This window comes from Leptosomus discolor, chromosome 6 (assembly GCF_034619465.1).
Source record: "Leptosomus discolor isolate bLepDis1 chromosome 6, bLepDis1.hap2, whole genome shotgun sequence".
NCBI classification, from domain to species: Eukaryota; Metazoa; Chordata; class Aves; order Leptosomiformes; family Leptosomidae; genus Leptosomus; species Leptosomus discolor.
The window spans coordinates 14,558,799-14,580,354 of record NC_141396.1 but is presented as its reverse complement, the minus strand read 5'-3'; the positions used below and the strand labels follow the sequence as shown (position 1 = coordinate 14,580,354).

The 21,556-nt window shown below is 52.3% G+C and overlaps 3 protein-coding genes across 3 annotated transcripts; all 3 read right to left on the bottom strand.

The window, feature by feature from the left end:
• Nucleotides 1-284: 284 nt before the first annotated feature.
• CALHM2 (calcium homeostasis modulator family member 2) lies at nt 285-1,327 on the bottom strand. The gene is made up of 2 exons (XM_009954636.2): nt 785-1,327; nt 285-701 (listed from the first exon to the last, which is right to left on the bottom strand). The coding sequence occupies exons 1-2, from the start codon at nt 1,325-1,327 to the stop codon at nt 285-287; spliced, it is 960 nt and encodes a 319-aa protein (XP_009952938.2).
• A 5,679-nt stretch (nt 1,328-7,006) lies between these two features.
• Nucleotides 7,007-9,463, bottom strand: CALHM1 (calcium homeostasis modulator 1). The gene is made up of 2 exons (XM_009954966.2): nt 8,915-9,463; nt 7,007-7,474 (listed from the first exon to the last, which is right to left on the bottom strand). The coding sequence occupies exons 1-2, from the start codon at nt 9,461-9,463 to the stop codon at nt 7,007-7,009; spliced, it is 1,017 nt and encodes a 338-aa protein (XP_009953268.2).
• A 5,787-nt stretch (nt 9,464-15,250) lies between these two features.
• Nucleotides 15,251-18,109, bottom strand: CALHM3 (calcium homeostasis modulator 3). The gene is made up of 3 exons (XM_009954859.1): nt 17,823-18,109; nt 16,657-16,912; nt 15,251-15,706 (listed from the first exon to the last, which is right to left on the bottom strand). Exons 1-3 carry the CDS (start codon nt 18,107-18,109, stop codon nt 15,251-15,253), a joined length of 999 nt encoding a protein of 332 aa, XP_009953161.1.
• Nucleotides 18,110-21,556: the final 3,447 nt, after the last annotated feature.

Sequence of the window (21,556 nt, the reverse complement as noted above, 5' to 3'; positions counted from 1 at the left end):
ATTAGATGGCAGGGTGCACTAGCAGCCCAGAGGTAAGGTCTGCATCTGCTCTTTGCTCCCCTTGTGTCTTTGGGAGCAGCAATGAGATAGTTTTTTCTGAGGGAGTGGTTCCCCAGCTCAGTGTATTGCTTATCAGTCTCTACTTTGAGGCTGTTGATTTCTATTTACCCACTGAGAGAAGTATTCCTGCTGGGAGGAATATTCCGAGTGAATCCCTCAGCTGTGTGCTGATACTGATAGGCCTGCCAGGTGGTCTGGGGAAACGCTGCCAGTGCCCATCTGTCTTAGGAAGCCAAAAAGAGCATTTCGTGGCCTTCTGGGCTTGGCCCATTCCCTTCCACCCCTTTGGCCCATTTGTGGAGCCGGCTGTAGAGGGGGAAGCCCTTGTTCTCCCGGTAGATGTAGACGCCCGTGATGGCATTCCACTGGGGGCTTGGCTGTACGCCTTCCACCGGGAACTCCTGCACCAGCTCCTTCTCCTCCTTGTCGAGTGCCACAAAGCCAAAGAAGTGCTTCACATTCTTGGCTGCCAGGATCCTGGAGTGGACCTCGGCCGTGCGTCGGAAGAGCTTGTCCTCGTTGGAGCGGTATTGGGCCCAGTAAGCCTCCTGCCGGTAGCTCAGTGGCGAGCAGCAGTGCTTCAGGCACTTGGTGAGGAAAACCAGGACTGCAACAATGCCGATGAGCAGCCAGCCGAAGAGCTGAGAGAGAAGAGAGAGGCTGCGTTAGGACACGGCAAGGTGGTCTTACCCACTCCGTGTGGCTTTCTCCCTGGTGTGCCTACCTGGGACTCGTATCTCAGCCTCCGCGTCACCTCGTCCCTGAACTTGGTGAGGTTCGCCGGCACGTCTTTACAAGGGAACCTGGCCAGCACCTCGGCCCCATACTCGGCTGGGAACTTGTCCAGGGAGGACGGCCTGACAAACTCGCTGAGGGCGCAGATGTAAGCCTCCCCACGCAGCAGTGAGATGACCGACCAGGTGACGGGCGCCACGGCTGCCCGGCCCATGATGGAGCCAAAGAGGAGGAAGGTGGCGGCGGCAGAGAAGTTCTTGGTGCCACGCTTGTGGCACTCGGCCACGAGGTTCCAGGTGTGGTTGTTCCAGATGACGCCAATGAGGAAGAGGGCCAGGGCCGGGACGCCGATGGCGGCCAGCCCATAGATGTAGTTGCGGGCAGGGGAGCAGGGGCAGTTGAAGGCAACGACTGAGAAGAGCTCCTCGCTCCCCACAGTGCCCAGGGCCACCAGACCATTGAAGATCATCACATCTTTGCTCTTGAAGAACAAGGAGAGGAAGCGGAAGTTCTCTGCGATGAGGGCAGCCATCTCGTCCTGGGGGTGAAAGGAGGCGTGTAGTGCAGTGGGGTGCTGTGCTGGCCCTCCTCCCGGCACCAAGAGACACACCAATGGGAGGTGAAATGGCCTTGGGCTGGGTAATGTGCAAAGGGCTGCTCCAGGAGCACAGTGCCTTCACTGCTGTCCCTTCTTCCCGCCCAGTGTCCCAGCCTCTGGAGCTGGTTGCTGATACCAGGGATACTTCAAAAGGGACCAAAGAGGGATTCAGCCTAAGCAATGTGTGAAACCTTGGGTCATTTTAGTTTTCTGCTAAGCTCTCCAGAAGCATCTCTACGGTGAAGATTACCAACGGGACGGCTGTTTCTGCCCCTGTCGTTTGCACGTTTGTTGTTTTTCCTTCTCTTTGGTTTTAGTCACCTCCTGCAGAGGCTGTTGCTGTCAGCATCGGTGCCAGACGCTTGATGATCTCCCAAGCCTACAACGAAGGAGGACGCTGTGTTACTGGGAAAACTGGACCAGAGCACTGGCACTAGGATGTGGTCCCAGCCTTGCCACTGACTCACGCTAGCCCAGGCACACACAGCACGTGCATGCTGGTGCCATGCGACCTTGAAGGTGCTGTGTGTGGCTTTTACCTCCCTCTTTAGACCTGGTGAGTTAGTATTTAGTAATAGGCAAAGGTATGTCAGGGAGGCAGCAGGAGGTGCTGTGAGATGGGCCAGCAGGTTTTTGGGGCGGAGAGATGCAGCATAGAAGGACCAGGCAGGAGCAGCCTCTGCCAACAGGGGCGAGGGGATGCTCGGGGGCTGTTGCTACCAGCAAGAGAAGTTATTTTCTGGGAAAGCAGATCTTATTTTGATGACCCAAGATACAAATGCCAAATGCTGATAGAGCTGGGTCAGCAATTACGTAGGCGTTTTTGCTAGGATTAGGTGTGGCAGGATGATCTCTCCCACAATCGGTTGACATAACCGTACTCCCTGTCCTGGCCTGCAGTCCTGGCTTGGCCTCTAACTGTTGGCCTGAAATCGAGCCACTCGACCTGCACACCTTAGTGGCAGAGATGCATTTCACTGCCCTTTGCCTGTGAGGCTTCCCCCAGCCCTTCCTCCCAGTACAACACTGGTTACCCTGGGATGCCCACCCCACTGACAAGGCTGGGCTGTGTGGTCTGCAGGCACTTGGGACCAAGCAGGGGAAAGCACGTGCCCTGATTTTTTTGAAGAACAGGGAAATGACTGGGGAGCATATCCATGCCCTCTGCAATAATGCCTATTCCCTATTAAATGGAGGCAAGCTGCATTTAATTAATTTCTTAGTTGACTTTCCAACTGTGCTGCACCCTCACAGGGTTTCATCTCAGGAAGCCTCGAGCACCTTGCTAGCTCTGGTTACCCTCACCCATGTGAAAAAACCCACTGGTGTCAGGGGAACTGCTGTCACTGGGGCTTGCTGGAAACAGGAAGGACCCAGGCACCCAACTAACCATCTCTGGCAGCTTGCACAGCACTAGCAGCATCGGGGCACACCTGGGGCTGCCAGGGAGCCCTGACCCACAGCGGGGCTGCCCTGAAATCTGCTCTGATGCCAGTATCTCCTAGCCATTGTGCACGGAGCAAGGCTTCCCTGGGCCAGCCCCAGCTGCGGGGACATTTGTGCGGAGGAGATAAAGGCACCTTAATCGTTATGGTCTCTTGTACAAGGCTTGCTCATGCACTGTGCTTTAAATCACTACTGTGCTTCAGTTCATCTGCCGCCCCAGCAAATCCTGCTTTACCCTCTTCCTCTGTGGGGCTGCAGAGGGGAAAAGGGGCAGAAATTTGGCCTCAGTTCCCTGCTGCATGTAACCCACGGGAATCCTTTTAAAGTCACGCTGTGGTATCACTGAGTTCAAACACAGGCAGCCCTTACTGTCTTCCTGCTTCTTCCCAGTTTTCCATATGAAAAACTCCCTCTGCAAAGGAGACAGACCGGCCAAAACCCGCAGCCACGTGATGGGGAGCCAGGCCTCCACCTCCGGCCGCTGCGCTTTGTGGTACACCATGTTTGTAGCCAGATGCTAGACCTGCAAACTCGTTCTAGTGCAAGGGGTTCAAAACCCTGTTATTAGAGTTACCAGCAAATAGCCCTGATGAACAAGGCCCTGTGACCTTCCTGCCAGTGCCTGGCAACTGGCAAAGCAAAAATAAAAGGAGCTTGCAAAGGGGAGGATGTCATTTTTGGTGGGGGGTTCCCCTTCCTCTGCTTGGTGGTTATGGTGCCTGTCTGGGAGAGAGAGGGGTGGGTAGGAGCGGAAAAGTTGTTTGCAGCAGCTCATTTTCAGTAGCTCATGTTAAAGTCTTTCCCCAAAACATGCATGAAAACAAGAAAAAAAATGAAGTCACTTACTTGAAAAGTTGTTGAAACCAGGTCTGGATCTTTCTCAGCTGGTCATCTGGTTTTTGCTCAGGCTCTGGCTGCAGGGGGTTCCCGGCAGCGTGCGGGGCTTGCAGAAGTGGGGATGTGGCTGAGGCCGGCCTGATGGACAAAGCGAAAGCTATTGAAAACAGCCGTAAGAGTTTGGCAGCTTCCTTTTTCACTCTGTAACGTGCCCTCGGCTGTCGGCTTTTGGGAGGAGGGAGGAGGTTCTTCTCGGGGCCTGTGCTTGGGTGGGGCAAAGAGCAGGCGCTTGGCTTCTGCTGGGTGCAAGGCTGGGGTTGTGCCTTTAAAAAGAAAAAAAAAAAAAAAAGGAAAGGCTGAGAATGAGTCACTGGAAAAAGCACATCGTCCTTTTTCAGACCAGAGGTGCAGCTGTGCGAAGGCTGGCTGGGATGGCCCGGGGTTTGCCTGGAGAATGGGAGCGATGGGATGCCTTGCTGGGGTGCAAAGGGGAAATGCTGGAGCCCACAGCCTGGAGGGTGGATGCAGCCCCCATATTTCCCAGGGGGTGCAGTCATGCTGGTGGGACCCAGCTCAGCCGAGTGTGGTACTTGAACTGCGTGGGAGCCTGGACCCGCCCTAAGCAAGCGGGGGCAATGTGGGAGAAGCCCTTGGCCCCAGTGAAGGGGCAGAAGCTGCTGCTTTTGTGCATGGGAGCCAGCTGAGGCAGCAGGGAAGATGCCAGCCTGGCTGAGTTTTTGGGAGAAGCGGGAACCCACCATCACGAGCTCTGTGGGGCAACCAGGTTTCTTTTCCCACTGCCTGGGATGGAGTAGCGGGGCTGCTGTGAGAGGTGGTGGGGGCTGAGCGGAGCTCGGGGAGCCATGCATGTGGGGCGGGGTGCAGCCCATGGTTTGGTGAGCGCGGTGCATTCCTGCTCGGCTTGGCTTTTCCGCTTGCTGCTTCCTCTGCGGAGCAATGCCTGCGAGGCAGCCGAGGACGCCTTACTTTCCCCTTGCGTCACTCCCTCCTCTCTGCCATCTGTCCCTCGGCTCCAGCTCCCGCCTGTTGCAGAGGCCGGAGGCCCCCATCCTTCTTCCGCAGCCTCCTTGTCACCATGTCCCCGGGGTTAAACTCAGCCCTCCCCAGAGGATGTCTTCAGCACAGGCAAATCTTCAGCAACATGGACATTCCCCTCTGCCCAGAGCAAAGCTAGGCTCAGCCCAGCGTTGGCAGTTCAGCCAGGATTTTTGGACCGAGTCCTCCTTCTTTACGCCCAGATCTGGGGTCTCTGGGCAGGTTTTTACAGTTCCCAGGTTTTGGGTGCAGTGCACTCCTTGGCACTCCCACACCTCTGTCTGAGGCTGGCTCCCCTCCTGCGCAGAGCCTGCCAGCTTGGCTGGGGGTCCTGGGGCTTGCTCTGTGCGCGGGGCACTGCTGCTAACCGGGCTCAGCACCGGGACCGCAGCCCAGCTGAAATCCCAGGGGCCATGTCAGGTTCCCCAGAGAAGGGTCTTCTCCCCATGGTGATTCCCCAAAATCCAGCACAGAGAGTTCAACCTGGCTGCTCTGTGGGGACTCTGCAACTGCTGAAATTGTCACATGGGGACAGAGCTCTGATCCTAAAAATCTAAATTAAAAGTCCAAAAGCTTTTCTTTGCAAATGCATGCTATTTTTTTTTTTTTGGTATCTTAATAGCTGTGCTGTGGAGCCCACCAGCCCTGCAAGCTGCTTGCCATTGTGTGGACCCTGAGCGCGCCTTTCTTGGTGAGCCATTAACAGTGCTGAACTGCAAATAATAGGAGTGGAAACCGCCTTTATCTTTTAATCTCCTTTGCTTTGTAAATCAGGTTTTGTGCCTATTAATTTCTGGGCAGATGCCTTAATTAAAGTTTGGGGTGTGAAGATTAATGATAAATCTGTGTCACACTCCTTTCTCCTGGGAGTCAGCCAGATTCAGCCAGCCCTTGACTATGGGCTTGCTAAGGCACTCTCACAGCAGCTCGGAGAATTTCCTTGTAATTTTGGTCCTTTGTTCTCCTCTCCCCACAGCCTCTGTGGAGTTGCACATGGATAATTAAGGTTTATGCAAATGACAGTCACCTCAGTTACCAGTGAGCCATAATAAGTTGTTTTGAATATGAACATGGCAGCAGAAATTTCAAGGGGATGAGCATTTCGAAAGTGATGCGGCAGGGTTAAAACTCATCTCTCAAAAAGGGGTTTTTTTCTGCGTATTGGTAATAAAATCAGGGCCACTGGGAACGCTCTTTTCCATAGCCACCTCGAGGGCCTGCATCCCATCATCCTCAGTTTCTATGGAAATGGGCAGCCACCTGGTATTGCGTAGGGTCAGCGGTGCCTCCCCAGCTTCTCCTCCGAGGGCCAGGGCTGGCTCACTGTTGGCCGCTGCGCACTGGCAAAACTCCCCGACTCACGTGGCCTCAGCACCCCAGGCTTGGCCCAAGGGGCCCCTATCGGTCCTTTTCATTGCATTCAAATAAAGAAACACCAACAGCTTTTGTAAATAGCTTTTATAAATCCTTGTGCCTGAGCACAGATCTTGAACAGTCAGCCTGAATTATTTATTTGGCTCCTTAAACAAACAGCCAGGTGGGTTTTTAACATCAGTCGTTGTGTCAGGGAGGAATCCAGGTACAATTGCAAGAACAAAATGTCCTGCAGCAAATTCGTGTCAGGTGGTTGACCTGGCCCCCCGCCCTCCATGCTGCTGAATGATGGCTGCTCTCCTTGTCTAGACACTCCCTTCAAGGAGCATCTCTGTGGGCTCCTTGTTGAATAGTAGCTGTGACACCAACCACACCATTCCTGTCACATGTAATGCAATATGGGATGTCCCTTCACTAGCTCGTTGCTTGGGTCGAATTTATTTTAAAGCTTTTCTTGGCCTGGGAGCTGTGTGTGTCTGTGGGGATGTGGGGAGGGGTAATGGGGAGACTTCAGGTTTCACAGCCTGGTGTGAGAAAGGCGCACCCCCAGCTTGTTTCCCCACCAGGAGATTTTTAATCTGGTGCTTGGTGCTGGATGCAGCATGTCTGTGCAGCTGCCACATCGTGCTCTTCAGCATCTCCAGGTCTCATCCATCACAACCTTGAGCAGCTGTCCTGCTTGGCAAAAAACTCATTGCCTGAATTACTGATGCTATGGGACTGGATGTGAGAGCAGGTGGGATTGCACCAGCATCACCAAATCCTTTGGGTATCTGTCCCCTTGCAGCCCCCTGTGACACTGGCCCTTGCCTCTGCCTGGCTTGGACACCCACCTGTCCACCCTCTCTGCAGCCCCTCTCTCAAAAGCACAGCGGTGCTTCTGCGTAGTCCTGCATCCCCTCACACCCGGCTGTAGTAGGCAGCCATCTCCCTCCGGGGCACAGGGGGGTGCTTGGGGGGCTGCTCTTCGCCTGCCCAGCCGTTGCCAGTGGGGAGGGCAGGTGGGTGGAGGTGCAGAGGGGGCTTGCATCTGTGCCAGCTCTTTAGGGCCGTGTTCATGGTGCCTTGGTCAGTGATGCCCAGGAGCTTCTCAGCAGCTTCCCCCACATCTGCAGGGGCTTTCCTGGGCAGCTGGCATCGAGCGGCCGCCAGGTCCGTGCTCATGCCCTCAAAGAACTGCTGGATGCAGACCTTGGCAAAGCTCCTGGCGTGCTCTGCACACGTCTCATCAAACAGCTTGCGCTCGATGTCGATGTAGTGGGACCAGTACCTGCTCTTCAGGAAGGCAGCTTGAGTGAAGCAGGGCCGGAGAGATCTGACCAAGAAAGCCAGCATGGTCATCAGCAGCACAAAGCACCAGCCCAGAGCCTGCAGGGACAAGGGGGGAAGCGGACCCGTCACAGGCAGGCAGAGCACACACCTGGCACTTCCCATCAGCCAGCAGGAGCCTCCCAGGGCTGTGAAAGAGCCTGGCTCCACTTTGGCCTGTTTGACATTTGGCTGCGTTTACGTTGCAAAGCTGGATGAGGAGACCCTACATAACATGTCAGCGCATCTGTACTGAAATTTTGTTTGATGCATCCGCACAGGCTGCGCCTCTCCACTTCTCACCTTGTATACCATCAGCAGGCAGTGACCATAAATAACACCAGACTGAATCCTGCACCCAGCCCTCAGTCCTGCCTCTGATACAACTGCGCCTCACCTGAGTCTAGGAGAGCCTCTGTCCTCTGACTCACAGCTAACGTCGTTCCAGATGCTCCCTGGGTTTACGCAGCTGTTTAACCTTTTTCCCCAAGCTGTGGGACTGAGTAACATCTATCAGGTGAGCAGCAGTGACAGGCTCCCCCGTTAATGGAGTCTGACAGGAAGGGTGAGGTGAGGGTAGAGCCAGGACCGGTCTGTCTTGTTCCCCGTGTCTTAGCTGAGGCTGCCGCCAGGCTGTGCAGGCAGAGCTCGCGAGGGTGAACCCCACTGTAAGTGCAGCCCCTCAAAAGAGCACCTGGGAGGGCGGTATCTAGGTAGCACCTCTTGTTTTGCAGTTCCCAGTGCTTCCCAGCAGCTGGTAATTGGAGTCTACCCAGGGAAATCTGCTTTGGGTCTTTGGAGAAGTCCCTGAGCCTCCATTTCTCTTAAACTGGGGATAATAATTCCTGTCTGCCCTAAGGAGGTCAGGGAGAGGAGCTGCTTTTAAACAGGAGTAGATGGGTGACCAGAGTGGGTCAGACCATCCTGTCTCCAATGCTGCCACAAGCCGAGGGCTTGAGAGGAATTAAGCGCAGGACAAGTGGTTAATGGCACTTCTTCATTTGTGGTTCACTGGGATGGTTAATAAACACACACTGAGTGTTTCCGTGCAAGCAGCAGAGGCGAGTGGCATAGACAGTTATCAGCCCCTTGCTTGCATATGTTACAATAAGCAGCAAGAGCAACCGTGGGCAACCCAGCGGGTTATGGGAGGGGGTGAGAGCCCACCAGCCACCAAGTAACATCCACATCAGCCCCTTCTGTACTTGCTCTAAATAAATCTCTGCCTACAGCTTGGCTATGTATTGCTGCCCTGCAGCCCCATGCTGCCCAGGCAGGAGAGGGGACCAAATTACCAGGATGACCTACAGCTTCAGTCTCTGCACAACACTGGAGGCGTAACTCCCCAGAGCTGAGTCTGAACACCTTGTACCCCTGCGAAATCACCAGTCTCTCCTTCTGCATCTTGATTTCATCAAGGAGATTCCCACGTGGGAAGAGCTAAGGCCAGCAGTGCCCAACCTAAACCACCAGTGAGGGCACGGCCATGACGCCTCTTACCTGGGAGATGCAGCGCAGGTACCTGATGGCCACTTCATTGGCAATGAGCTCCTGTCCGTCATAGATCTCCTTGCAGGGGATGCGGGCGAGGACCCGCTTCATCTCCCCTTGGGAGAGGCCAGGGTGGCTGGCATTGCCCAGGGTCCCCACAGGCACCGAGGTGCAGAAGGCACAGGTGAAGCACTTGCCATCCAGCAGTGTCACCGAGACCCAGACCACCGGGGCGATCATGGCCCGCTGTGCCATGGAGCAGAACATGTAGCGCAGGACGGCCGGGTCCTTCCCTCGCTGGCCCCGGGGCCGCCTCCACTCCTCTGCCAGCATGGAGACATTGTTGTTCAGTATGAAGCCCAGCAGGAACAAGATGAAGGGGGGCACCAGGAGGATGCCCAGCCCATAGGCCAGGTTGTAGTGTGGCAGGCAGGGGCAGTTGAAATCAAAGGCAGAGTACATCTGGGCACTGGCGAGGGCCATGATCCCACAGATGCCGTTCATGAAGGACTCCTGGTTGGACTGGAGGAACTGGAAGATCATCCGAAACTTGTCCATCTTCCCTTGATACGATTCCTCCCCTCACTGTGGTCCTAGCTGTGGCCTCAGTTTATTCCATTCTTTCAGCCCCTGTCTTCAAAAATGGGCATCAACAAGTCTCTGTGCATTTCACTGATTGATTCACGCACTCTTACAGCCCCAATATTTAAAGCAGAAAATTAAAACATTTTTTTTTCTGCTCATTTTGCTACTTGCAATAGTTCAGTTTGCTTCCTCCTGCTCATCTTTGGGTCTGTGGGATGTGGATTGTTTCTGGTTTGCTAAACCTGGCTTCGTTCTTCTGCACGTCCTCATTTCTGCAGTCTCCCAGCCACTGGTCCCCTTGGCTGGAGGGTGCAGGTGTTACCATGGCAGTCCCCTCCACAGAGCAATCTGTGCCCTATGCAGAAAGCGCAGAAAGCGGAGTTGGCTGGTCGCTTCTGTGAACCTATTTGCAAATGCAGGAGGTGGGTGCTCCTCCCTAGACATGGGATGCCCCACCTCTGCAGTGCCAGCACAAGCAGAAAAGGAGGATGCTAGAGCTTCTCCCTCCCTCCATGTCTGCATTGCCCCAGCAGCACCTAAGGCAAGCACCTTGCAGGCCTGCCAGCCCCCTCCTCTGTACCTGCTTCACTGGGAAATGCCTTTTCTGTTTTATTCTGCAGAGGGAAGGGAAGAGAAAAGGAAAGGAACAGGAGGAGGGGATAAAGCTCTTGGTGCTCTAGGATGTTGTATCTGTATTGCCAAGGTCTGTTAGTGGCTCCACTCCATCCTGGAAATGTCCACATTTCAGCCAGACTTACAAGATGACACTTGTAGCTCCTTGGTTTTCACAGCCCTGTGCCCTCAGGGCTTGCTAAAATATCCTTCAGTCCCTGGCTTACCTAGTCTGGCAACATCCAGAGGCACATAATGCTTTTCCTGGCTTTGGGGATGGAGAAAAGCAGGCATAGAAAGGTGAGAGGGCTGCAGGGACAGAGGTGCAGAGGATGCACAGTGCTCTGTAGGTGGATCTTGCTGAAAGCACCTGAGCTCTGGGTACCTCTGCTTTCTCAGGAGATGCTCCCTGCCCAGCAGAGCTCTGAGATTCAGGTTTTTCCCTGAGATATCTTCTTTTCACCCACTTTTAATGAGCATTTCTGAAGGGCTTGAGTGCTCTTTGCTCTGAATGGCAGTGATGGAGGCTGAATGATTTTCTTGCAGCCACCTGTTGTGGATGTAATCCCAGCCCCTTGATAAATTTGGGATGTGCAGGAATTAGGAATACAAGGAGGATGTGTAAATCCTGCCAGTGACCTCCTTGGCCCAAGGGCAGCCACTATCCACCAAGAGACTGTGTTTCCCAGCAGTACTAGGTCACCTACAGGCATGGACTGTGCAGAACCCTTCCTGCCCACCATGCCAGCGGGTACAAGCAGCCCCAGGGGTTGAGGGTGCAGTGGAGCTGAAGATCACTTGAATCCTGCCAGGAAGGGCAGAGCCAGGACTACCTGAGCCAAGCATCCATGTAGCAGGAGGGGCTGGGGCTGGAATTTGGCCATATGCTTTGTCCTGGGGCTAAGGTGTCTAAGGGCACATTTCCCATGCAACCAGTGGGTGGTGCAGGGAGGACTGAGTTAGCCGGGTGCTGGGCTGGCTAGTCCATACAGCGCAGAATTGCTGACAGTTTAGCTGTGTCACTTTGTCTGGACTTACTAATTCAGTAGCAACACCAGGCAATCTGGACCCAAGTGAACCTGAATACCTGCATTGCCCTCCCTACACTTTGCGCACCAGGAGCAGCCCAGGCAGAGCCAGCTCAGGTCTGTGGTGGACGTGTCCCATGTGTTGATACTGGGGTGCAAAACTTCCCCATTGCTTCCATCACTTTCCCCTTTCACAAAGGCAGGGCTTAGTTCAGCCCATCGCTGTCAGCTCTTCAGACCCGGGGGCTTTCGAGTGCAGAGGTCCTGTGCACATTTGCCAGCACAGACCTGACCAGACAGACTTCCCCCAGCTTGCCAGAACTGAGACAAACACTAATGAAAAGTGATAGCTACGGTTGGGCCAGGCTTAGCTCCTACAGCACAAACCTGAAAGAAGTGGATTGTGTTGCTGTTGTTTTCCTGCATCTCTGTTCCCAGTTCACAAAGCAGCTCTGATGCACTAGGTTGCTCCCTCAAGCTGGCCAAAAGACAGCGGAATATGGGGACTAAAAGTGGTCATGAAACAGATGGTTGCAGTATTGACTAGGTACCTGCAACGTGTTTAGTCCCTCTGGTCCAGGCACTACCTGTGCTGTTGACATGAGTATCAAGATACATCTGCCCGTGTGGGCACCAGCATGGCTGCATTGGTGGCTATAAGACGTGTCACCAAGGCAAGCTGTACGTAGGTGGGTGGCACGTGGGAGAAACTTTTCCCCAAGGTTTTGCAGTGCGTTGGTACAGAGGTAGGAAGCCAAACCAGGTGTTTTGATCATTAGTCAGAGCTTCAGTTTCTGACGTCTCCCCCCACACCAACCGTGGGGCTCAGTTGATAATGCCAAGTTCACCCTGAGATGCTGCCACAGAGGTCAGCACAAAGCATACGGGTAATTTTTGGGCAGTCTTAGCTCTGCCTGCTGTGGAGAGGTTAATTGCATGAGATTTGGCTTCATGAATATAGATGAGGCTTATTGTATTGCTAGCTAATAGCTCAGGCTGGCTTCCCTGTTCACCTGGTGAGTGGCTTTTTGAAGGGCAGTTCACATCAAAGCCTGCATGAATCAACCTTGAAAAAAGCAAAGAGCTTTTTGATCTCCAGGAAAACTCTGCCTTTCATTAAACAGGAATGAGGGGTCTGAGCCTGTTTGGTGTACAGCACTGGCAGTTCCCACTGAAGCCAACGACAAGTCAGTGGGATTCAAAACAGAGCCCATAGAAGCCAACGCCTGTGTCTTTCTTTCCATGCTGCCTTGTTAGGGAGGACCTTGTTTTCATAAGCCTGCCAACAGAAAGTTCACTCCAATCGATTTGCAAGAGAAGTTAGAGCTGGTACTTCTTCCCACAACCCCAACCTGTTTGTGCTTTGGAAACCAGGTCTGGGGCTAGATGGTACATGCCCAAGTCTCTCCCAGCGTGGGGTCCTGCACCTGGAAGCCAAGATAGACATCAAGCCAAGGAATTGGGGAGGGCTTTTTGTGTCTCAGTCAATGTAGGATACAGAGAGGAGGAACATGAAAATTGTCACAATTCCCATCAGGAGAGTTTGAGAAGAGATTGAGGAAGTTGCCTTTGCAGTCAGCCCTGCTGTTTCATGGGCTCTTGGCAGGTGCAGGTCCCTGAGCATGACAAACACATCTGTAGGTCAGGCATCAGACCAGCCCTGAGAGATTGGGAGCTGCTGAAGTTTGTGAACAACTCTCTCTGCTCCCACTTCCACAGGAGGGTACACACTCCTAGCAGAGCTGTTGGGAAGGGACCTCTGGAGACTATCTAGTCCTGCTCAAAGCACACTCAGGGACACATCTAATAGGGTTGTGAATATCTCCGTGGATGGAGGTGTCACAACCTCTCTGGGCAACCTGTTCCATCACCCTCGAAGTAAGTAAATGTTTTCTTCTGTTTAAATGGAATTTCCTGCATTTTGGGTTTGTGCTTGTTGCCTCTCGCCCTGTCATGGGGTGCTGGATACCAGTTTCCACAATCGAGAGTTCTCTGGCTTTAAAGGGGAATATAGCATGGGACTTGGGGAGGCTGAGAGGGATGAACACCTGCAGCCCTGTCCAACCACAGCTACTCTGTGAGTAGACTAACCTTCTCAGCAGTATGTGAGCCTTTGTAGACCTGCAAAAGTCTATGGCAGAAATCCTCTGGGTTTCTCCCTCCTGGTACAGATAACAAAGCTGTTCCTTTTCCCCTTTTTTGCATTTTGTATTTTGTGGCCACTCTGGGATGACTTAAAACCTGAGAACATGGAAAGCAGTATGCAAAGGGGAGCCGTGGAGCTCTGCTCTGAGCTGGTTAGGAAAATAGCCTATTTGGCTAGCGTGGATCGGTGAGTCTGAACTGATTTTCACCCAGAGATGAAATTCAAAGGGCAATGCTGATTTCAAAAGATTGCTCAGAAGCGCCTTGGACCTAAAGAGCTCCTGGAGGGAAGACCACTGTTTTATTCCTAACCACCACGGGCCACAACTGGCTTTGTGCCCTCTCTGAGCACGTCCAGGGGACCTCAGGGATTCAACCAGAGCTGATTGTGCTATGCAAATAAGAAAAGCCCTGCAGCCCATCCCTCTGCACCCTGCAGCCCATCCCTCTGCACCCTGCAGCTCCTGGCTGGGCCTCAGCTGGCAGAGGGGTGCAGCTGCCCACGAGTGGGCCATGGAGTTATTTGGCTTCACTGTGTTTTGCCAAGCATCTCTTCCCTCCCTGACCCTGTGCACACAAACCTGCTGGGGAGGAGGTGGCCCACCTCCCTGCAGCTCGATAAGTTAATTTGGGGTATTAATATGTGTTTTCAATCCAACCCCTTGTTTTGGATTTAGTCACAAGGTGGTGGCAGGTTTCTTTGCCTCTTTCCCACTCTCTTCTCTCCTGCTGGAGGCACTGCTTGCCCCATCTATCCATGTGTGGCCAAGAAGATGTTTCTTCTTCACCCCTCCATCCTCACAGCCCCTCCACCTTGCACTGCTCACTCCCAGGGACAAAGCGGGTACCGGTGTGAGCCTCAGCCTGGAGGAATATATGTGTCTGTACTGGGTTAGTTTGCAGTAAAGAGTTTAATGGATCCAAGCAGCAATGCTGGACAGAAATATCAGTCAAACCATCACCATGGTTGGCACCATCTACAACGGGGGCTGGAAAAAGGCAGGTGAGAAAGTAATTAGCTTTAGAGGCTCAGAGACAGGGTTATATTCAAACAGTTCCAAAACTGTTGTTTGAAATGCCCAACTAGGTGATGCGAAGATGAGCCTCTGGATAGATCGGTTTGTACTAAAATCTGTGTTTAGACTTCTCAGGCAGAGTCAGTGTGTCCTTCCCATGGCCCAATGCCAGTGCTTGGAGCAGCCACCTCAAACCCAGCACAGTCTCGTGGCTCTGGATATGTTAAACAAAGTCTCCATCTCCTTTTACTTCTGCAAATCCAACCCAATCCAGGGACACTTATCCAGAGGTTATCTTCAATTAAATTCACACTGCTCCATGAATTTCAATGTATTGCCATATTTTGTTTTGAGAATGCATGGAAGTATTGATGGGTTGTTAGAGAGAGGCTGAACAGTTTGGCAGCTGGGCTGGGGGTAGCCAGAGCTCTCAGCAGATGGGAAGATGTAGGAGGTGGTTTTGCCTTTTTGAGTAAACATGTTGGTGTGGTACTAAAAGAGTCGCCAATTAAATCATTTCAGTGTCAGCACTGCTAATTCTCTGAACCAGTTCTCACTGAAATGGGCAGGAGCTCCTCACACCTCTGTGAAGCTGCTGCTTCAGCCAGTTTGCATGCACAGCCAGATGTTGCTGTCTTGGTTAAAACCTTCCTTGAGCCAGAAGGGTTTTATCACAGCTGTAAGGAGCTGCAAGGAGCTGTAAACTCTTTAATATGACAAAAGTGCTGTGCAGAGCCCTTGGTTGAGAAATGTCATTAACAGTGACTGAGTCTGAGACCTTTGGACGTTCAGAGCTAGTTTATTTTGGAGGTTTTGCTAGGCGTGCCCTGGGGCAGAGCTTTGAGGTTGGGGTTTTGGAGGAAGATGAGAGCACCACTGGCATCTACCCACAGGTCCTTGTTTTGCAGAGGTGTGGCAATGTCCCACCAGTGTCTGCAGGACAAAGCCCCCTTTTCAAGTCACATGTGCTGGGGGAATTTGGACTGGGTACCAGTGCTGTCTGCCCAGGGTAGAAGGGATCTCTCTTGCCCCAGGGGATGCCTCTGGGTCACCTGGTTGACATCCAGGGGAGGTTTCTCATAATACCACATTTTCAGAAGTTTGTTCACCTGGTCCTGACCTGTGATGCCCCAGAGAAGATCTTCATCTCCTCCAGCCCCTTCTCCCTCCCTAGGCAAACTGAAGCTGTGCAGTCTGATCTCTTGCCGCATGCTTTCGAAGAAGTGGAGGATGCATTTGTGAGCCAAGAGCCGGCTGTGCTCACAGCAGGTTTCCTCAAAAATCCTTTGCTCGATGTCAATGTAGTTGCTCCAGTGACGTGCCTGCAGCAGGGTGGCCTGGTTGAAGCAAGGTCTGAGCCAGCGGGCGAGGAAAGCTGCTATGACAAGGATCAACAAAACACTCCAGCCAAGCGCCTGGGTGATAAGAAATAAGCAGTGGAACAGGCAAAAGACAGGCACAAGGACAGGCACGAGCTGTTTGCCTGTATCACTGAGACAGGGAATTGGTGTGGCTGGAGGGGAGATGTGGCATAGCTGGACTCCCATCCTTGATCTGTCCCTGAAGTCCAGCACCCTCAAACTGCACTCAGAGAGTCAGTGTAATCTCCTCCCAGTGAACATAGAACATTTATTAATAGTTCAGTAGGATAACTGTTTGCAAAGTTAGCCTGGAGAAGCCAGGCATTTGCTTTGAGCACTGGACCACCCCAGGGGAAGGGGACTTCAGTGCTCTCCTTTGGCTCACTTATCTCCAGTGAGATCTTTACCTGCCACCTACACTGGCTCCAGGGCCCAGGAGTCCCCGCAGCAGGGTGAAGACAACCCAGACTACATGCAGCTCCCTTTGGTATGAAGGAAGGGCTTGTTTTCAATGCCCTCCCACTGGTCCTCATCCCTGACCTGGCATTCCTGTGACAAGAGCAGGGGCTGGCCAAGGCTCCACTCCCGTCATGTCCTGTTCTCCTATCATTCCTGAGCAAGCTGCTTTTGTCTGTCTCAGTTTGCATTATCCTTAAAACAGCAGGTCCTATCTGCGCAATTAGCAGTTAGAAAGGTCTTCTGACACTGGACAGGGCCTTAGGAGGCACCTATTTTCCTTGCAACCTGCTTTTTATTATCTGGGCTTAGAAGTTGCTGGTTCTTCTAGAAACAAAGTTCTTTTAATTAAACCATCCTTTTCCCTGCCTGAGTGACTCTGGAGATTATTTCTGAGGGTGACAACATTTGAGGGCATAAAGAAGCAGAGAGCAGTCTTGCTCCCAGCCTGACCATGGTGAAGCTATGACAAAAAGGAAAAGCAGGAGCAGATGACGCGTGCCCTGGGCACCTCACCTACACGGGTTGCTCTGCTTCCCGTGACCTACCTGGGACCAGCAGCGCAGGTACCTGGACACTGCCTTGCGGGATGTGTTGTTCCTCATGAGCTCGTCGTCCTTGCAGGGCACCTTGGCCAGCAGCTGCTGCACCTGCACTGGGCTGGTGTTGGCAAAGCCTGTAAACTTCTCGGGATCCACGGAACCGCTGAAAGCACAGATCAGGCATTTGCCATCCAGGAGGGTGACTATGATCCAGACGACAGGGGCAACCATGGCTCGCTGCATGATGGAGGAACACATGTACCTGGGGCAAGAGAGAGAGAAGTGAGTGGGTAGGTGCTGGGAGCTTTGATGGATGCAGGGTGCCCTATGCCAAGCAGCCCTCCCTGAGCCAGGGAGCTGACTCCCAGGACTGTGCCCAGCAGTGCTCCAGCTAATTATAAATGTCTCTTCTGCTCTGGGATCTCTTTGTTGGTGCTGCCTCCCAGTGAAATCTGTGCCAGTGCGCAGCGGTGCTCTGTGTGCTGCCTTTGTTCAATGCAGTGCATGGTCCTCTCATTACGTGCCTGCCTTGACTGTATACTTATATCTCCCATGCACAAACCCTTGACAGCTTTCCCTTGTCTTCTACATTCACTCTTTCTTTTCTCATCAGCTCAGTTTCTACCCAGAAAATTACTTTTCTCTGCAGCCTTTCTTGCCCCACTCTGTGCCAGCTTGTGCACTGGGTAGAACTTTTAAGTAACAAACTGAATTTGATTCTCCTCTCCCTTCCACCACTGTAAGTCAGTAAAAACTCAACTGAGGGGAGGGAAACCACAAGGCTACAAATAAAGAATGACTGTGATGGAAATGCCACACTTTTTGCACATTTAAGTGGAAATGCCTCATCTTCTTGCATGCGTAAGCCCCAGGAGAAACCCTGTGTGTGCATGACAGGGCAGACAGCAATACGGTTTCCCAGGGTGGCAGCATAAATCCAGCCATTAGTGTTGAAGCGCTTCTGCCCTCCTTTGCTGGGATGGGAGGAGGTTTTGCCTTCATTTCTGCTTTGTAAGTGCATTTACCATGCCCCTGCCCCTCCAGGCTCATGGTGAAAGGTCTCAGGAGCTGAGCTTAGAAGAAAATTAGTTACTAGGAGGATCAAAGCTATGGAGGCAAGACAGCTAAGTGGGACATGAAGGGAGGGACGCCGCTCCTGGTGCAAACCCCACCTGATGACAGCTAGGTCCTTCTTTCTGTGCCCCTGTGGTCGCCTCCACTCCTCCAGCATCACCAGGGACTGTCTGTTGAGGATGAGGCCGCAGAGGAAGAGGGCAATAGGGGGTACAAACATGATCCCCAAGCCATATGCCATGTTGTAGTGGGGCAGGCAGGGGCAGCTGAAGTCAAAGCAGGTATACATCTTTACGCTAGCCAGGGTTAACAGCCCACAGATCCCATTCATTATAGACTCCGAGTTGGACTGGAAGTACTGGAAGATCATCCGGAAACGGTCCATCGTGGTTTTTTAGCCAGGGGTGCTCCTCCTGGGAAGTGCCTGGGCTGCCTGGCACAGCCTGTGTCACTTCGCACCCCCTTCTGCTGCTGTGGGGTGAGGGATGCAGCTCAGCCCGCAGTCAGTCGGGGTGGGAGGATGGGGATGGAAGACAGCCACAGTGGCAGGGGGAAAACCCTGTGCTGGGGCTTCTCCGCTGGCACACGGCTTTCACAGCTCTGTCTCTCACCCAGTACTTATCTTCCAGGGCAGTTGGTAGCTTTTCTAGGTGAGCAGATGGATACAGCCTCCGGCAGCTGTTTTTTCTGCCCCGTTTTTGATTTTCAAGGCTGTCCCATGTGCCAACAAATGACAGTCACCGGTAGTTCTGGATCCCTCCTTCCCTGAGACGCTAACTCGCAACGGAGAGCTGTCGGTGGATGCCTATGAGCTGCCTTCTCTGCTGATTGAGGGCTGTTGAGTGATTCATCGGCAAGGAGAAACCAGGCAAGTCAAATGAGCTCATCTGTGTTACTGCTGCCACCCTGTTTCTTTCTGGTGAAGCAGGGCAGGGGGGTGGCAGGGAGCACACACCTGGCTCCGAGCACGCCCCTTCACCGTAAGCTCAGGTTTCCTTATGAAAATGGGCTGAAAGGACCAACCCTTTAGTCAGGAGGCTGTGAGAATCGATAGCTTTCAAAGCCTGGGACGGCACTTGGGAGCAAAGTTTGCGCTTGGCTACACATCATACACGTGCTGTGACATTTGTACCATACCTACATCCATGTCCAAGGCCCTTGCACTGGGGCTCCTTCTTGCTCCCTGTCAGAGGGCATGCTGCAATCAGAGCAGCTGGCTTATTTGTCCCATGGGACTGGATTATCATCTTCTGTCCGTTTTAAATATCGCAGAGGCAATTTATCTTTTCCTTTCAAAAAATTGTTTTACAGATAAATACAGCTCGTTGCCACACAAGGAAGCTCAGTTTTTTTCTGACGTATTTAACATCATTTTCCTTTTCCTCAGCTTTCATCTGAAAATATTTTCAGATTTCTTCTCAGCTCAGTTTTCCACACACATTCAGGAAAGGCAAAAAAAAGGATGTTACGTTTACCTAGTTTGTTAAAAAAGAGAGGAACCATCTCCACTGAAGTATATTTGCAGCCAGCACTGAGGTTTCTGCCCATTCTGGCTCCCATTGCAGGGCTGGTTGCCTTGATGGGATTGTGCTGGAAAGAAGCAGCAGGGCGGGGTACCTGTGTTTGCTTACAGGCACATACAGCGAGTGTGCAACACAAACAGACTCACAGGGACACAATGTCATCTCCTCTGATCTAAATAGCAACTGGCACAATTACTTTAATGAAATACAGTTGCACCAACCATAATATTTGTGTTCTCCTTTACCTGTGAGTGGAAATGACCGTTAGTGTTCATCCATCAGCAATAAAACCCCACAGCTAATCAGCTAATGTTTCCATTTTGACCTTATAGGACATCAGGACCCCTCCATTTTGCTGTTATAAGGCATCAGGACCCGTGGATGAACTCTACATGTCATTTTTAGCCAGGATGCAGCCTGTCTCGCTTCCCAACTACTTTAATGCTTGTTGGGTTTCTCATTTAATGGCTTTCATTTTTGTGCTAGCTTGGGTTCAGAAAGTGTTGTGCACTCTCTGTAGAACAATTACTTCAGAGAAATCATTCTGCCTTTCCAGGTCTCCTGGGCAAAAACATAGTAAAGGCTAAATAGTTCCTCACAGCTCAGGAAAATAAGATGTAAAAAGAATAGGAAGCATCCTCTGGACAGCACAAGCTACAAGGGAATTTTACTTGTCCCAAATGCAATTGCCTGGCCTCGATGTTAGGGGTCTGTAAAGGATGCCTCAGGGTAATTACTGCGGTCTATTGTGATCTGGGATCTCACCAGTAACTCAGAGCTGAGACATGGAGTTGTTGAATCATAGAAGAAAGGGAATATTCCTTGATTGGTTGCAAAAGACATCAGCAGCTTCTTGGGGAGAGAGAGAGAAAGGACCCTTCAGCCAAGTACATTACTAGATGGGGGCAAATGTTCAAAATGATTCTCAAAACTAAGCACATTTGATTACTCAGTTCTTAAGGTGAAACAAAGAAGAAACAAGGACTGAAATAATCTATCTCCTCTCCTCCAACAAGGGGACCTGCCCCATGTCCTCAGCAGTGTAGTCACCATTCTGAGCCTGCTGTGAGGCTGCCTGTGTCTCTCCAGGGCTCTTGGACAGGGGCACCATCCTCAGAGGACGGCAGTTGCTCCTTGGCAGCAAATCTCCATAGTGGCACTGTTGTTCCTCAGAGCATCTCTTGGATGTCCATGTTGGACAAGCCTTTGCTTTTGCCTCAGCACTGCAGAACATGGGGAGAGGGGGAGGATACTTTTCCCTGCTCCTTTAAGGGAGTAAAATACCAGCTGTAGGCCTTTTGCCTTGGGTGATGGAGATGGTGATGGGTACAGGTGTGGGAAACCCTCATCCTATAGGTGAGAGCCCTTTTGGTGCAGCAGAGCCATCAGTCTCTCTGGCTTTGGGGAAAAGGATGATTGCATCACCAAAATTCCAGTTGGTCATTTAAAATAGAACAAATTCAGCAGAACAGTATGGTCAGTTTTGTACATGAGTCTGCGATGCTGGAGCAACACTGATGCTGTGCACGCAGCATGCATGCCTTTGGGCTGTGTGCATATCCAGAGCAAGCCCTTATACATGTATTTAGGTGGGGAGCAGAGAGCCAGTAGTGCAGGTCCAGTGTGTCTGGGGCTGTGCCCTTGGTCTGTGTCACCAGCTCCACGCTCACTGTTGGGTCGGTCTCCGAAGGACAGAGGCAGGAGCACTGTGGCTGTGCCAGTAACCCTGCTTCCTCCCTGGCCTCCTCCAAACCCCAGCAATGAGTGAGCTGCTGGGGATATGAGTTGCTTTGTCACACTTTGGTCTTCCTTTTCTGTGCTGGGACCGGACCCTCTTTCCCCCAGGAAAGCCGGTGTCCAGGAGCAGACATTTCACCCATCCCGAAGCTTGTTCTGCTGGAAACAGGCCATTGCCATGAGCACTTGTCCTGGCAATGGGGAAGGGCCCCCAGGGCCCTGGCAGGAATGCTCCTGGCTGGTGATGTGGGAGATGACGGGTTACCTCATTAGGAGCTGTTTGCAGTTGTTTATAACTTTGACAAATTATTTAATTACCTCGACTGAATTTTTGTACGTCCTTAATGTCTGCCTCAGGCAAAATATTTTTAGAAAACTGTTACATGGGTTGGTCAGCTGCTCCTGAGATGATGTAAGGGCTTCTTTTCAGACTTGTTAAATAAAAGGGGTTGTGCAATTGATCTGCAAAGGCATGGCAACTCTGACACCCGCCTGGAGGGCACAGTGGTGACTGTCCCACTCCGAGCAGGTGTGGGTCTCCCCACCAGCACTGCAGGAGGCTGAGTTATCAC